The sequence below is a fragment of the Pimephales promelas genome, chromosome 16 (assembly GCF_988280905.1).
Source record: "Pimephales promelas chromosome 16, fPimPro1.hap1.1, whole genome shotgun sequence".
Classification (NCBI taxonomy): Eukaryota; Metazoa; Chordata; class Actinopteri; order Cypriniformes; family Leuciscidae; genus Pimephales; species Pimephales promelas.
Genome location: NC_142784.1, coordinates 35,158,719 through 35,177,522, shown reverse-complemented (window position 1 = coordinate 35,177,522; position 18,804 = coordinate 35,158,719). Strand labels below are relative to the sequence as shown.

The 18,804-nt window shown below is 45.0% G+C and overlaps 1 protein-coding gene across 2 annotated transcripts in view; it reads right to left on the bottom strand.

The window, feature by feature from the left end:
- Window positions 1–18,804, bottom strand: part of lsamp (limbic system associated membrane protein) — a 136,418-nt gene that overhangs the window by 72,774 nt on the left and 44,840 nt on the right. The window contains exon 2 of one of the 2 annotated variants that reach the window (XM_039670026.2): window positions 939–1,017. In XM_039670026.2, coding sequence (XP_039525960.1) covers window positions 939–1,017 — 79 coding nt within the window. Of the gene's footprint in view, window positions 1–938; window positions 1,224–18,804 lie in introns of those variants that run through there. The other variant, XM_039670025.2, reaches the window with a different exon arrangement.

The window sequence follows — 18,804 nt, the reverse complement described above, 5'->3', positions numbered from 1 at the left end:
ACACACTGATTTATGAATGAGAGCGTCTTACTGCTGTGTGTGTGTGTGAGAGAGAGAGAGAGAGAGAGAGAGAGAGAGAGAGAGAGAGTGAGAGAGTGTGTGTGTGTGTGTGTGTGTGTGTGTGTGTGTGTGTGTGTGTGTGTGTGTGTGTGTGTGTGTGTGTGTGTGTGTGTGTGTGTGTGAAATAACTGTAATAATGGCAGTGAAGGTGAAGGAGAGGTCGATATGCAGCAGAACTCTGAACTCTGAGTCTCAAACACATCAATGTCTGTCAGAAATCAGCTTGACACTCACACACACACACACACACACACACACACACACACACACACACACACACACACACACACACACTAGTTAATAATGCAACTAACCACTGAAATACAGCAGGTCTCAGTCTCACCGTCTATTAAACACACATTACTGTCTGTCATAACAGTCCGTGGCATAAACATGTTGACTGGTATAATCGGGCATTATATTGTCCAACTGTGTGTGTGTGTGTGTGTGTGTGTGTGTGTAGCTGGAAATGATGCTTGCAACAACAGTTTGACTGATTAATAACGCACTAACTAACTCAGCTCATTCTCTGCTTATGGGATCGCGTGTCTGAAGACGAAACCCTGCGTCAGAATCACAGAAACAACAATCATATTCCCGGAGCTCAGGAAACTTCCGCACCGACACACACACACACACACACACAGCAGAACCGGTCATTAACCAGTGTGTGTTCATCAGCTGAGAGTGATCGCAGTGTTTGACTGTGATTATATAATGTTCGTCTGATCAGATGAGCGCGAGCGCCGTTGTTCATCGATGCGGGTGTGTGTGTGTGTGTGTGTGTGTGTGTGTGTGTGTGTGTGCTCCCCGCAGTGGTGCTGATGCTGGAGACTGTGAGGATGGAGGACAGTGAGTTAGTAAAGTTGTGTTCTCACCGGATCACGGCCGTGTCCCCCTGTCGGATGGTGATGTTGTCGGTGGATCTCTGGCTGTCCACGCTGGTCACCGGGAACCCTGTGGGGATAAAACACAGCAGTCGGAACACACACGCCTGCAGATGCCGAAGCGATGTGGGTCTCCACACGAACATCTCCACGGAGAACAATCCACAGAGAAACACGGAGAAACACAGACGAAGAGATGAAGAGCGCGAGAGATCCGCGGAATAACCGGAGACTGGAGGAACTGCGATCCAGCCCGCGCGCTGCTCCCGTTCACTGACACACACACACACACACACACACTCGCTACACTGGCTACACTGGCGCTCTGCTGCCCCCTTCACGAGAGTCCCGTTATTGGTTGTCACGACAACAGCGTGCGCGCCTCTTTTCTGTGGGTCTCACAAAAGCGCGCGACCAAGCACATGTAAATGAAGAGATTCACTATAGAATCATAATCATAACAGACTTTAGATCGTATGCATATAGAGTGAGTCATAATCATGACAGACCGACGCTAACCCTCCTAACAGCTTAACAGAGCAGTATTTACGTACTAATCATTTTTATTCAGGAGCTAGCCCCTTTCACTCGCGCGCGCACGCACACACACACACACACACACACACACACACACACACACACACACTCTCTCTCTCTCTCTCTCTCTCTCTCTCTCTCTCTCTCTCTCTCTCTCTCTCTCTCTCACACACACACACACACACACCATTAAACTGTAATCGTTTTTAAAATGTCCTCTACTGACCAAATCCACAAACTGTGTGTCATTTTAATGTTGCGTGTAATTTAAACAGGCGCCGGTTTAAGATGCTCTGCATTCTTACATTTTTCCATCTATTTAGCTAAAGTTACTGGCACATATTATTATTATAACTCATGAACAGGACAATATGGAAGCTCATTACCGCCACAGAAATCTTAATCTTGATCACACAATTCTGAGAAATAGTCATAATTGTGAGATATAAACAAAATTGGGAGTTTATTTCTAAAGTCAGAATTGTGAGTAGCAATTACCGTGCTCTTTTATTTTCAGAAACAAACTTCCATAAGAAACTAACAATAAAGATCCTTAATGCTGAATACATATATTTAATACATGAGCCACACACACACACACACACACACACACAAACAGCATAGATGTGAGATGTGTGGAATAAATAACATTACACTTCAGGCTGGATTCAATAGCGAACAGGTCAGAGGTAAACGCTGGATAATGTGTGTGTTTGTGTGTGTGAAGAGCTCTTGAGCGCTGTAGGATAAGTGCTGCATGTGTGAATGCGGTGCTGCATGATTGACATTCAAGAAGACCAACAGCTCGACGTGTGTGTGTGTGTGTGTGAGGCCAATTACAGCTGGTGCCTTACACACACACACACACACAGTTTAACACCAGTGCACAGCTTCAGGAAATAATGAGAGCAACACAGCATGCGTCCGTGTGCGTGTGTGTGTGTGTGTCCATTACACACAAATAAACAGCCTCTCAGACACACTCCTGATGGCCTTTCTGTAACACCCCTGCGTGTCTCAAACTGTACTTTCTAAATAAACCCCACAGACGCCAGAATATTTATATCTGGTCAGATAATGAGTCTATAACTGTAGTTTAAGTGCTAAAGTGTTCTGGAACGCTCACCCAACATTGTGTCAAATCATAAACCACACATCAAAACCCCATCCATGGTCACATGACAGGTTTCTCGGCATGTGAGATTGGGAAATGCACCATGAAAACTGCATTCTGCTAGAGCTGAAGATTAATCATTAAAATATCACAATCTGAATTCAAACACCCACGCGATCTACAGACGCGATTCGTCTCTATTAACCCTTTGACGAGTCCGATCACAGGAACATTCAGATCTGTGTTCTGACCCAGGATCGGTGTGAGACAGCTTCACTAACAGTCTTTTAAACACACACTATCATTATTTCTGTCTTAAAATCATTCAGATCGTCACAGAAGTACTGGGATAAAATATAATCGTTCAGATTTGAACACTGATGTCTACGGGAGCGAGAAAAATGGAGTAAATTATCTTCTGAAAGTAATATAAAGCAACACTAAGTAAGAATGTTTCCGAAATGGTTTCAGTGGTTCATCACGTCGTGACATGGTGAAAGGCACCTATGCACACCTCGATCTGATATATCCACGCTGTGTAAGATTGTTTCTGTCGCTTCCAGCCTGTAGGGCGACCGCAGAGGAAAAGTTCCTTGGTGTTGCTCTAAAGCTTCAAATAAAGGTGGTCAATTACATCGTTACACCAGTAGGTGGCGGCAAGTGACTGTTGAAAAATGTATGTCATTAGCGGTGTCCCGGTTCAGAGGCGGCATCCTTCGAAGGGTTAGCGAAGGGTTAGGGTTACCGTAAGTCCATTGTTATATGTTATAGCCTACTGAGGACTGTTCTTGTTGCCTAGCAACTGTGACAGCTGCCATTGATGAGTAACTGTAACATTTGTCGTAGACCTCTATTATACATTATTACTTTATATATATATATATATATATTAAACTTACATTTGTGGAATTGCATTGGTATTGGATGTCTTTTCGTTCACAAGTTCAGCATGGCGTACCACAAGGCTCAGTACTAGGACCGTTGCTGTTCACTCTGTATCTGCTACACACACACACCCACACTGTACACACTGTACATGCTACCCTTAGGAGATATCATTAGGAAACATGGAATTAGCTTTCACTGTTGATGATACTCTGCTGTATATTTTTACAAAACCTAACGAAACTTACCAATTCACAAAATGAACGGAATGCATAGCTGATATAAAAAAATTGTATGACTAGTTGTAATTGTATTTCCTACTAAATTCCGACTAAAACAGAGAAACAGAAGAGAAGAAAAATCTTCCAGACGTAACAGCCTAGAATACTGTCTAACACTTGATGGCTGCTCTGTTAAGTCTTCGTCGTCATCGGTTAGGAGCCTGGGTGTGTGCCCGCTCTTCTTTGATACCAATCTCTCATTTGAATGTCATGTGTCTAGCATCTGTTAAACCGCATTCTTTCATCTTAAAAATATATATCTAAATTAGGTCACGTCTTGTAAGGTGTAGTAATATACTTGTTTACAACCTAATTTCAGTCCCTTTCAATATAAAAGTTTTTGCTTCTGACTCACTCATAAAGATCTAATGGTACAATAATGTAACTTTCAAAGAAGTTGAAATCACAAACACTAACAGACTCTTTCTCAATAGCAAATACAGCATATTATTTACATGAAATATATTTGTTGAACAATAATTTTTTTAATGAACAATAACAGCCATTCTAAAAGTGTAAGACGTTTGAACAACACCAACAGGAAATAAACACAAGCAAACAGTTCAGTCAAACATACAAAAGCAGCACTCTAGTTAGTACAAGATTTAAGCTAAATATAAAGTTATGAAACCTTTAGCCAAATTGATTTGCTCTGGAAAAAGTAATAGATTAATAAGACCAAAGATTGCCTGTTTGATATACCCAAAACTAATTATGTATCATGTTTAACCACTATCTACTTATAATTCCTGAAGGACTGACCGGGATAAAGCTGTTCAGCTGGTTCATACCGAAGGCCTGGAGCTCACATCTCCCAAAACGTCTAAACGGATTATCAAACAGCAGACTATTTTCATATATCATAGCATACTTGAGGCTTGAACATCTCCATTCTCCCACAGAACCTCAGCAGAGACACAGGAACCGGACCAGTCCTCACACAGACACTCGAGAACGGCCCGATCAACATATCTTCGAGATCTGAGCTCTGAGCTGCAATGCTGTCTGAGTCGTAACCGTGTTTGTTTGTTGGCCAGAGGAGAGCTGAACTGAACTGAATTGAGCTGAACTGAACTGAACTAAACTGAACTGAGCTGAACTGAACTGAACTGAACTAAACTGAACTGAACTGAGCTGAACTGAACTGAACTAAACTGAACTGAACTGAGCTGAGCTGAACTGAACTAAACTGAACTGAGCTGAACTGAACTGAATTGAGCTGAACTGAATTGTGCTGAACTGAACTGAACTGAACTAAATTGAACTGAACTGAGCTGAACTGAATTGAGCTGAACTGAATTGAGCTGAACTGAACTGAATTGAACTGAACTGAATTGAGCTGAACTGAACTAAACTGAACTAAACTGAGCTGAACTAAATCATTTTGTGCAAAACTATTTTATTAATAAAACTAACTGGCTTCAGCCGAATAATGACACTATTTGCTTTTAGAGCTGAATTGAACTCTGTTTGCATCCATGAATAATTTCCTGTTCACTGTAAAGCTGCTTGAAACAATCTGTATTGTATAAAGCACTATAGAAATAAAGGTGAATTAACTTAAGAAAAACTGTATTGCGTGACACAATAATAGTAGTAAATGTAAAAGTGTCTGTATGGATTTGCTCCACCATTGACGCTTGCTGTGAGAAATGCTGCCAGTTCTTAATTTACAAATAAAAAAGTCACAATTCCAGCTGAACACAATTTCCTTCCTCCTGAAACTGCAGAACAGGACATAAAACACACAGATTTATATCAGTTATATTTATATAGATCAGTTATATTTATATATATATATATCAGTTATATATATCTACACATCAGACAACCCAAGCATCACTGCTGGAGTCAAGAAAGGAAAACAAAGAGTAAAGGTGTGTTTGCCGGAAAATATCCGGATGGATGAATGAAAAATTTCTGTATGATGCTCCATTTCACCCTCCATCAGTCTGACAGAAGGGGTGTGGGTGTGTGTGAGAGAGAGAGTGTGTGTGTGTGTGTGTGTGTGTCTGTGTGTGTGTGTTCACAGCAGTGAGACAGAGAATTTCTAAAAATCCTTCTGGACGGTGTTTTTACACACCTGTCATGTCCGAGTTGGTGTGTGTGTGTGTGTGTGTGTGTGAGAGAGAGAGTGAGAGAGAGAGAGAGAGAGATAGAGAGAGTATGTGTGTGTGTGAGAGAGAGAGAGAGAGAGAGAGAGAGAGAGAGAGAGAGAGAGAGAGAGAGAGAGAGAGTGTATGTGTGTGTGTGAGACAGAGAGTATGTGTGTGTGTGCGTGTGTGTGTGTGTAGCACTGGCTTGGTAACTTTATTACATGCATCTAAATATGCGCTCAGTTGCAACACTTTAGAGACTCATGAAAATCCCGTTCAACAGAATCTTTGTGCCAATAAAATGAGACGGTATGGAGTTCATATTCCAGGACTTTCCCAGAACTGAATAATTCAAGCCACGCATAATTATTCCCGAAACACTCCCCGCTGAACCGCTTGCCTCCACACACACTCTCGCCTCGAGGTGCGAGTACAGCGGTAATAACTCCAGCATTTCTGTGAGGTTTACTGCCAGAATCTGCACTAAACGAGGCTGTCTAATATATGCTAATGCCAGATATATGCTAATGCAGCGTTTGGATTGTTCAATGGAATCAACCACTCCTTTATTGGACAACAGCACACCAGCCGGATGAAGTTTACAATATTCACCAGAGGACATGCGCTCTGCCGTCAGATTAATGCGATGACATCACTGCTGAATGAGTCTGGCCTCTCTGATGGCACGTTACGTTTGACGATTCCAGTGCAAAGATTCAGGACAAACAGAAAGTTTTGTGTCAGAAAGGAGCAGAAGCACCGAGAGAGTCTGATGTATCCTTGAAGTCTCGCCGCTCAGGCTTTTGTGCTGGAAAAGGCCTTTTGCATCAGCGTGAGCTTCAGTTTAGAAAGTGCTTGAGTAGAGACAGAAGATCCATCATGTTCACGCAGCGGCTTATCAGTGAATATTACGACCTCATCTTCTGATGATCGGGTCATGGGTTAGGGTTAGCATTCCAGTCAGGACTTCTTTCATCATCGGGAAAAACAAAACTCTTCAAAGATAACGATGAACTCGGGAGGGAGTTGCTGATTTCAAATGATCACCTGCTGCAGAATAATCTGACTCTGAATGGGACTGCATTTCCCACCATCCCCTCGCCGGGAGTCTCCGACAGCCGGAACTGCAGACGCTTCCCGGGACGGAGGAGGTGAGGGTCTGGAGGATCTCCAGAAGACTGTGGAGGGTGATGGACCTTCAGGGGAGGAACTTTGAGTCACATTCTCTGAGTTCTGGAAGCGTCCGGAAGACAAGGACAGCTCCCTGCGCCCCCAGAGTGATGGGCTAGTAGAGGGGTACAGTCGAACACTGGCCACCCAGAGGAATGGGATCTTCATTTGCCAATGGTGGGAGTGCGGTACAGGAGACCACTGGATGTACACCAGCCCTCCTCAATCTGGGCGGAGAACTGCGAACCCAATCCTGCCTGACTGGATGAATGAATGAGGCATTTCTATAGCGCCTCCACCCCGTACAGTCATATCAGGGGATCTCTCCTCATCCATCAGCACCGCGCAGGGAGTGACCCTTCGACCCGGAAGTTAAGACACCTCCTGATACCCGCGTTTTAGATCAGGAAATAAACCACGGCCCGTTGTGTGCTTGGAAACCAGATTCTCGTCCCCTGTCCAGGGAAAGTGCACAACGTCACACTATAATCGCCTGTTCAGTGTTGTCCCTGTTCCTGCTGTGTGTGTGTTTATTACAGCAGACGCTCCAGCATTAACAGGTCAGATCCTTCTTCTGCTCTAACTCAATGTCTGACCAGCACGACTTCATCTGATTACAAGCAAACGTGTCGAACAACACAGAACAAGAGCGGAGAGAGCGCTCGAAGGTCACGGCAGATGCATTATGGGACGGTTGTGATCTGAATGATAGGAATCACTGGCATGGACTGAGAATTACAAGCAGTTCTTTACACTCATTTACACTGCCATTTTGATTTCAGTATCGATAATGAAACTTTGAGGAGCTAAAGACGCCGTCACTCGTCTTCCAGGGCTGATGAAGAAGCGTTATTTGAGGTGAGGGTTATTTGCTTGTGAGTGAGTTATTTATTTCCAATCTAAACTGTGTGCTTCAGGAAAACAAATCCAGAGGACAAGGACACACACACACAAACACACTCATGCTCACACACACTCACTCTTACACTTACACACGCACATTCTCTCACTCACACACACACACACAAACACACTCACGCTCACACACACTCACTCTTACACTTACACACGCACATTCTCTCACTCACACACACACACACAAACACACTCACGCTCACACACACTCACTCTTACACTTACACACGCACATTCTCTCACTCACACACACACACACAAACACACTCACGCTCACACACACTCACTCTTACACTTACACACGCACATTCTCTCACTCACACACACACACACAAACACACTCACGCTCACACACACTCACTCTCACACTTACACACGCACATTCTCTCACTCACACACACGCTCTCTCTCAGGCTGTGTGATGGTAATCAGACCTTTGCGTCTCAGCTGAAGGAGACTGTAGAAAGCGAGCGCCGGCCAGGAGTGTGTGTGTAAACACTCACTGTCAAATATCAGCGCTTGAAATCTTGTGGCTGTCAGTTTGTGTTTCTGTAATAGAGTGTAAAGTTTGACATCTGCCCTGCTGCAGACCAGCTGCTACTGTAGACCACAGAAGAGATTACAACAAATCGCTCGTCCACACACACACACACACACACACACACACCCTCTAAATAGAACACAGAGAGCTTGAAGGTCACTGGAGACTTTAACTGACCTACAATTCATCATCCGGCCACTGCCGCAGCGACTGTGCATGTCCTGAGTAAACTCGGATACAGATTGTGCTGAATATAAATAAATCGGCAAGGATTACAGAGAAACTTTCACAACATAAGCCAGTACTAATAACCACTAAACATGTAAATCAGTAACTAAACCAAATATCACAATATGACACTACAAGCAGATTTCCTCCAGATAAGAAAAAAATCGTACTTTTGTACATCATAATTTATAAAATGAAAAAGTCGAAATTATGACAGAAGCCGAAATCATCTTCTCTTCTTTAGTGCTTCCTAACGGCGTATGCGACTTCACGATGACATTGGTCTGGGTCCAGCACGGCGTGTAGAGTTTGTGCTGTTGTTAACTCTAGACATGTGTTGATGTTTCTGAGCCATGTCGTTTCTGCTCGTTTTTTCCCTTTGATTTTTCCTTGCAGGATTTGCTTTAAAAGCTGGTATTCGTGATAATTATAACCTAGAAAGTAATCTCAGAATCACAATCAAACATACACTCACACACACATTCTTCCGTCACTGGTCTGATTAATTCTTGAGGCTCATTTATATAATATCACAGATGTCAGAAATGTGATCTGAGTCGAATAGGACTGACTTATGAGCAGAATTAGTTTTAAAACAGAATATTAAATGTTCTGGATTCTCATTAGAGACACTGTCAGCGCTGAGAATCAAAGAAAGACTCACACACACTTCAATCTGCGCCACTGGACGCCTCAGCTGAGCTCAGACAGGTTTACTAGTGTTTAAATGTGTAAATCAGATCCCTGTTGGGAATGTCATGAGCATATATTTCACACACACACACGTTTGGCAGTGTGATTTGTAGAATGTGTTAACCCAACTGTGAAGACGTTTAAGTGTGCCAGATCCGGCATCATCATTAGGAGCTGCTGATCCAGTTGGCCGAGTGAGACTGTCTGTCCTGCTGGTTTCTGACCTCAGTTCAGTGTTTACTGAAGACTCACGTGTGCGACAGAAGATCCATCTGAATAAGATCTGTCTGACAGAGAACGTTCTGGCAAGATTCTCTCAAAGCTATGAACAAGCTTCTTCGATGTACCCTAGTCTACAGATCCCTCCATGGTCTGACCCTCCGCTGTCAGTCTCCGCCGTCCCCTCGCCCCTCACCCCTCGCCCTGATCCCTGATCCCCTCGCCCCTCACCCCTGAGCCCCTCGTCCCTCACCCCCTCACCCCTCGTCCCTCACCCTGATCCCCTCACCCCTCACCCCTGATCCCCTCACCCCTGACCCCTCGCCCTGATCCCTGATCCCCTCACCCTGATCCCCTCGCCCCTCACCCCTGAGCCCCTCGTCCCTCACCCTGATCCCCTCACCCCTCACCCCTGATCCCCTCACCCCTGACCCCTCGCCCTGATCCCTGATCCCCTCACCCTGATCCCCTCACCCTGATCCCTGATCCCCTCTTCCTGACCCCTCACCCCTCGCCCTGATCCCCTCACCCCGACCCCCTCACCCTCGCCCTGATCCCTGTCCCGTGTGCGCTCCTTTTCCGTGTGCGCTCCTTTTACCTGTGGGCTCCCCTTCACTGGAACAAACTCCCACTCCATGTATGAGATCCCTCCACTACTCATTTTTAGAAACCCGCGTTTGATTGGTTTCTAACGCTCACACGCCACACCCCCGACTTCTCACGCTGAAGTGTCAGCCTGGTCAGTCAGATGCCTGGTAGATATTAGAGATTTTCTATATATCCTCCTGTTGATCCACTCGTGATCGTGTAGTAATGCGCAAATTAGTTAAACTCAGAGAACATTCAAAAGTATCAATCAGAAAACATCAAGTAATGTTATATTGATTGAAGAATGGTACAACAGAATGTACTCAACATTCACATAACCAAGATTTACTTTTTTGTTTACATTTAATGAACTGGACATTCATTAAGGGAAAAATGTTAAGGGAGTATATTTTATAATAAATGTTTTTTGACTGTGTGTCGCCAGTAGAGGAACTGCAGAGAAACTGACTGAACTTTCAACAAACGTAACAATCACTGGTGTGTCTCTGATCCTGATGATGAAAGAGAATCGAGACAAGCAGATGAAGAGCCCTCCAGTGTGTGTGTGTGTGTGTGTGTGTGTGTGTGTGTGCGTGATGACAGCCTGTCTCGTAGCGAACGCAGACGCTCATGTATGATCTGAATCCTGAGCACACATCTATCATTCTGCCGAGTCGAAACTCTGAACAAACACTGATTACAATAATGAAGATCTGGTCTGTGAAACATCATCAACACAAGAACATTTGTCCGACACTTCTAGACAAACACACTCAATGAAGCACTCACATGTTCACAACCAGCAGACACACACCGTCCAGCTCACATCAGTGAATATCACGATCCTCACAAAGCTCTCATTAAACAGACCAGCGTTCACACACACATCATCTGTCATTTATTGAGCAGCATTAAACACACACACACACACACACACACACACATATCTGCAGGAGCTGGACTTTATTAAACCCCCCGTGAATCACAGCGGCAGCCAGTACTGGACAAACTTTCCTCCCAAGGACACAGAGAAGAGCGTCTGGCAGATGCTGGAGATCTTCATTCAGTCAGAACGAGAGGAGCGCCCGAAGCAGACACTGTGTAGATCAGTGCACAACAACAGGAGGAACACAGAGAACCAACAGAGAGAGAGACCCGCCCACACGCAGAAGCCCCGCCCACGCTCAAACCCCATTGGTCATCCCAGCTGGAACATCAAAGTCATTCTATTCATCGTATCACATTTAATTCTACATGTGACTTGCTGTTTCTTTGTAATTAATTGTGAAATTTACTAGCAATTTCCAAGTGTAAATTGAATATGTTTATAATATTCATTAAGATCTATTTCAAAATCTCTTTTCTATTTTCTGCTTCTCTGCTGTGAATCAAAGGCAGCTCTAATCACCACGAGCCGGTGAATAACAGAAGCTGCTTTAATTAGGTCTTAGAGAAAGTCCTTCATGCTCACCAGCCTCGTGTTTCATGTTCCTCATCAGAATATCAGTCAAGGTTTTATAGAGCAATAATAATGAAGTGAAGCAAACACCATCAAGCCCTGGACATCAGTGACGGGCCAGAGCCGGTCAGCGGAGATGTGCTGAACACACTGGATGAAGACCGGACCCGTCAGGAACACACACGTGAATATTCCTCGCTCAGAGACACCCGAATGAAGATCTGTGGACCAAACTCACAGATGGACACTGATCCACGACTACAAGCGGACTACAGTCTGACCGACACGGATCATTTCACACTGATCACACACACACACACTCACACACTCAAACCCACGGCCGTCACCTTCATCCCGCAGAACACGAGTCCGGCCGACGGCCCATCAGTGTTCCCACAGCAAACAACAGCGTCTCTCGTCTGTACGTGTCTCTGCTGATCAAGCGTTTCAGCTCTGACTCGTGTGTGTGTGTGTGTGTGTGTGTGTGTGTGTGTGTGTGTGTGTGTGTGTGTGTGTGTGTGTGCAGGAAGCGTTTCTTCAGTGTTTGTGAAGTTCTGCTCACAGCAGGGAGTCAGAAATCCTCCTGAAGCCTGACGAGCTTCGACTCTGATCTCCAACAATGACTGAGTTTGTGTGTGTGTGTGTGTGTGTGTGTGAACAGATCCCAACACAGCCATCAATAACTGAGTGTTTGTGTCCGTTTGTACAGTTATGAACTCGACACAGCCATAATCTTCAGCTTAAGTGTGTGTGTGTTTGAGGAAGTACCATCATTGACTCGCGGATTACATCATCACAATGACATCATCACGCAGGAACATCTGCATCCTCCATCCACACGTCAGTGGCGTTAACTAGCATCGCTAGCGCTGACAGCTGATGGACTAGCAGGACAACACGTTCCCATAATGCACCTGCTCATCACATGATCAAACACACTCTTCTAAACGAGCGTTCAGTCGTAATGCTGGATTACGAGAAATGAATAACTGAATATGAATCTCACAGAGAGGACCTATTCAGTCACACACACACACACACACACACACACACACACATGCTGGTCAATTATAGAAATATCATTCTTCACCGGTGTGTTTGATGATGATGAATACTTCATTCGTCTACTTCACACTCGACAGAGTTTAATCATCCGTCAGTGACCTATGACTCGATCTGAATGATTTGACCTCTTGACCTCTGTGAGGACGGTCTCAGCGTTCACTGTTAGCTAACCGTCACCAGATCCGGTGGAGGATCACACTGCGTACGACTCCGAGAGAGGAGATGTGTGTGTGTGTGTGTGTGTGTGTGAGAGAGGAGCTGTGTGTGTGTGTGTGTGTGTGTGTGTGTGTGTGTGTGTGTGTGTGTGAGAGAGAGAGGAGCTGTGTGTGTGTGTGTGTGTGTGTGTGTGTGTGGATCAGTGAATCTGCGGGAGGATCTTGTGAAGCTCCTGAAAGATGGAGAACGAGGAGCGACCGCCTTTGATCAGCAGCACTTTGAACATCACATCAGCTTTAATAAGAGAGAAACCCTGAGACACACTACACCACTGAAGTGACAGCACACACACACACACACACACTGAGAGATCTCCCACACACACACACACACACACACACACACACACACATACACACACACACACACACACAGATCTCCCACACACACACACACACACACACACACACAGATCTCCCACAGATCTCTAACACACACACACACAGACACACAGATCTCCCACAGACACACACACACACACACACACACACACACACACACACAGATCTCCCACAGAGACACACACACACACACACATCTCCCACACACACACACACACACACACACAGATCTCCCACACACACACACACACACACACACACACACACAGATCTCCCACACACACACACACAGATCTCCCACAGACACACACACACACACACACACACAGATCTCCCACAGATCTCTAACACACACACACACACACACACACACACACACACACACACACAGATCTCCCACACACACACACACAGACACACACAGATCTCCCACACACACACACCCACACACACACAGATCTCCCACACACACACACACACACACACACACACACACACACACAGACACACACAGATCTCCCACACACACACACACACACACACACACACACACACACACACACACACACACACACACAGAGATCTCCCACACACACACACACACACACACACACACACACACACACACAGTGCTTAATGGTGTGGAATAGAGGAGCAGAACTCTAAAGCGAATGCAGGTCTTTTTATTAAAGCATTTGCTTGCATCAACTGATTTTATTTTTATTTATTTGCTGTTTTCTGCCTGTTAATGCTCCTTTTTTGCTGTCGCGCAGAAAACGCAGATGTTTCATCCGCATGATTAATGTTGTGTGTGTGTGTGTGTGTGTGTGTGTGTGTTCAGGAGTCTCCAGCTCATGTTCTCCTGGATCCGACATGTAGAATCGGTTCTGACCGGGTCCATTAATCTGATCTGATCAAACTCAGCCGTTAGCTGTGGATGATGTCACTTCCTGCAGGGTGATGTCATGCAGAAAGTGGCTTTTGTGGGGGATTTTATAGGCTCTAAAGTGATATTGAGGAGACAGGACAATCATGTTTATATTTCAGTTACAAAAACCGCTGGAATATTTGTGAATAAACGATCCTGAAGGAGTTGATTGGGTTTGTTCTCTGTGTTGGGCCGGTTCGGTCTTCTCCCGCTGATATTTAATATACTGAAAGTGGTTTTGTGTCCTCAGTCAGAGTCAATATGAACCTGTCACCTTCCATCAGCGTGATGCGAATCTGTTCCTAAAGCTGGACCTTCAGAAACTCGCTCGCTGTGGCCTGTGAGACGGAGGGTTCAATCGCAGTTATGGTGCGCCTGATTATTAAAGCACAATTAATCTTCCTGCAGCGCTCAGACAAACAGAAGCACGAGTCTTTGATGTTCGAAACAGTCGCTGAAGATGAAAGCCGCGCGGAAGCCGCCAGCGTTTTCAAGAGTATATGATGCGATACGCTCAGCCTTATGTTTCATATTCATGCGCCGATTCTCAGAGGAAATGAAGAATGGAGAGTAGACACACTCACCGTTTCCTCCAGCAGTTTCAAATGGAGACACACACACACACAGGAAAAACGTCTTTACACATGAAAATCTGTGAGAAATAAATAAATAAATGCACATAACATACAGTATATATGTGTAATAAGTGGAGAGTCGAGGCGAGACTTGAAGAGCCCAAAACATCAATAATACAATTACAGATCCAATGCATGTTTCATCTAACGCTTGGGTTTGGACAGATTTGGGTTTAAACAACAACAACTCTCTCTCTCTCACACACACACGTCACACTCACACACACGCACACACACGCACACACACACTCTTTCTTGTTGCTTCTGAACATGTTCATCATCAAATTTGTGAGTTATTAGTTCAGATCAATGTTCTTGCATTCATTGAGGACGAGGAGGATGAGAGAGAGCGGTAGAGAGAGAGAGAGAGCGGTAGAGAGAGAGAGAGAGCGGTAGAGAGAGAGAGAGAGAGAGAGAGAGCGGTAGAGAGAGAGACATGTTGAAGTTGGTCAGATGACAGATGGGCGCTCGAGACCCTCAGGCATGTTTATGATTCCTCACTGTGTTGAACTTCAAAGTCTTTCAATTAAGGAAGTGTCCGTGGAGAAACAGTGCAATGAAGGTTCACCGGTGCACACACACACACACACACACACACACACACACTACAACAGCTGTCACTCATCACACGTCACACCAGTGTTTCTGATCCTACAATCACTCACACACTCCAATATATCAAAGTACTAATGTGAGAGATTTGCATCAGGCAGAAATCTGTGTTTATGAAGTTCAGCGCGAGAGAAGCGAACGAAAGTGTGTCCTGAGGCAGAAGTGCACAATAACAGCTCAGCGCGACACTGGGAGATGAAATCCTCCTATGAAATATTTAGTGTGATGGTGTGGGCGATCGTAAGACTGACATGTGACGAGCTTCAGACTGTGTGTGTGTGTGTGTGTGTGAGCGGAGAGAATATCAGCTGCTTCGGAAGAGGGTTAGTGGAAACATCAGTCCGTTAACGAGCTCTTCTTATCTTCAGCCGTCAATGGAAGAACTCGTATTCACACAATCGTCCTGATTCTCCCGCCAGCCCGACATGATTATGCAGGACACCAATTCATGACATCGGCCAAATCATTTCCTCCCGTTAATGCAGGCACGGCGACTATAATAAAACTCCAGCGCCGCCTGACATAATCAAAGTGCAGTAACTGAGGTTTAGGAGGGTGGAACCGCCTCATTACCAGCGAAGTAATGACGTCACAAACCGAGAGAAGCCAAATAAACACACGGACACGACGACACTCTTCCAGATCCCACGACACAATACTTTAAACGCCATCATGATCGAGGATGAGGAAGATCGTTTCTGTGAGATCTGACATCATCAATCTGACCGGCGTGACGTGATGTTCACCGCCACATCTCTTCATATGTCACATGGCAGGACAGTGTGTGTGTGTGTGTGTGTGTGAGTGTGACGTGTGTGATGAGCGACAGCTGTTGTGTTGAGTGTGATGGATAACGTCCCGTCTCTTCACATCTGTGATGATCCGGTCAGCCAAATCTCAATCAGAGCGAAGGTGTGTGTGTGTGTGTGTGTCTCTGGGAAATCATGACGGCCAAGGGCAGATCGATGACGTTTATTAAACTGTTTTCCTGGCTGACACCTCGCATCCAAACCTGACCTTTGGCGTTGGGCCTGCTGAAGCGCTGCGGCTCTATCCAGTTTTTCTGTATTTCTCTTTGATCTCTTCACTGAGAGAAAAGGACGTTTCCTCTTTCTGTCTCTCTGAACACGTAAAATAAAACTCCACGCTGCACGCATCATACAGTAACCACGGAAACCGTTTGCTGTGTAGGAATTAAGTGTCAAAATCATGGCGTCTTTGAAGTCTCGACCTTTATTGCCTTGGAAACGGTGAGAAGCTGGTGTGTGTCTCAGTCCTGCTGTAATGCATGACAGTGTGTGTGTGTGTGTGTGTGTGTGTGTGCAAGCGAGTTTGTGCACGAGTGTGTTCGAGTGTGTGTGTGTGTGTGTGTGTGTTCGCTCTGGTAAACATGTTTATTGTCTACTGAACCCATGAATCATTAGATACTGAGATCATGCTCGTCTCTATATGGTCGATGATAGTCACCTTTATTTATACAGCACAGATTGTGTCAAAGCAGCTTCACAGCGATAACATGAAAATAATACAATAGTGTGAGTTTGTTTCTGCTGTGATGTAAAAGTTGTGATGTATTTCTCTGAACACGACAGCAGGAACACACTCTCACACTTCATCTGGCGTATTACTCACTTCCAGATCACTACCGCAACACAGAAGAAGCAGCCATCGAACACAACAGATGCGAGAGAGAGAGAGTGTGTGTGAGAGAGAGTGTGTGTGTGTGTGTGTGTGTGTGTGAGAGAGAGAGAGAGAGAGAGAACATAAGTGCAACTGGAAACCTAAACTTGGCCGTGAATGAACTGAAAGAGAAGAAGGGCCTTCTATGCCATCAAAAAATCTGTCCAAATTGAAATGCCAAACCGAATCTGGCTCAAAATACTCCAATCAGTCATAGAACCGATCGCATTATATGGCAGTGGAGTTTGGGGTCCTCTCCTAAATCATGAATTTGACAAATGGGACAAAAACCCGATTGAAACCCTGCATGCCGAGTTCTGTAAGAGTATCCTGGGAGTGCCGAGGAACACACCGAACAACGCATGAGTTAGGCCAATACCCTCTGCTAATACACGTTCAGAAACCAATCATCACATTTTGGAAATATCTAAAGATGAGTGACCCCAACTCTTATCATTTTAAAGCCCTAAAACCCATGAGATGAACCCTGAGAAGAGCCGGCTCCTTCAGCTGGTCCTGCGGCTCCACACACACACTGACACCACTAACCTTACTCCGCCTCAGGACACACACACCCTCACACACACAGTCCGGCCCCAACACATCAAACAAGCACAACGAGAGAATTACCTGACCTACTGGACTAAAACTGCAGAGAAACAAAGTAAACTTGAATGTTATTTGGCCCTAAATAGAGAGTACACCACCGCAGAGTACCCGAGTACAGGGAAAGACTGCAAACTGAGAAGAAGGATGACGAGGTACAGACTGAGCAATCACACACTGACCGTAGAGACGGGCCGACACTGGCGGACCAGAGAGAGAGAGTGTGTGTGTGAGTGTGTGTGTGAAACAGACAGAACTGGCGGCCCAGAGAGAGACGCGTCTGCCCGTACTGTGAGCAGGGAGAAGTGGAGACCAACCAGCTGCCCCAACTATGAGGACATTAGAGGGACTTTTTACACAAAATTTGAAATAGTTTGCCCTAACTTCATGCAATTAAATAACAAAACACAATTACAACATCTATTAGGTGAAAAATTAGATTGTATCACACTAGCAGCCAGATACACTGATGCTCGTCACAAAAAGAGAGAGTCGACGACCAATCAGTGATGCGCCAACACACATCCAGTTGTGGGCCGTGTCTGGGTAGATTGCAGGTTAGGGATCGATTGCTCCTGTCTGCTAGATAAAGATCTTTAAATAAAGAACCTCTGTTAGCTCTGTTCCTTATTTACTGTCATTCTGTGTTTTTATTGCTAATTATATCTTACTCATCATCACACATTAATCTGACATAGCTAACCACATCGTTATAACTACCACAACACACTAGCACAACACGCTAGCCTGTTAACGCACCATCCATGCCTGTCCTGTCGTCTTTATTCATGCACTCGTGCCTTTTACGAGTCTATCCCACAACTTTGGTGAGTAGTATCAGTCAAAAAACATTGGAGGATTTACATGTGATAAATGCATGGAGACAGTCAGAGACACACATCCAAACTCTAATCGAATACTCGCATCCAAACTCTAATCGAATACTCGCATCCAAACTCTAATCGAATACTCGCATCCAAACTCTAATCGAATACTCGCATCCAAACTCTAATCGAATACTCGCATCCAAACTCCAATCGAATACACG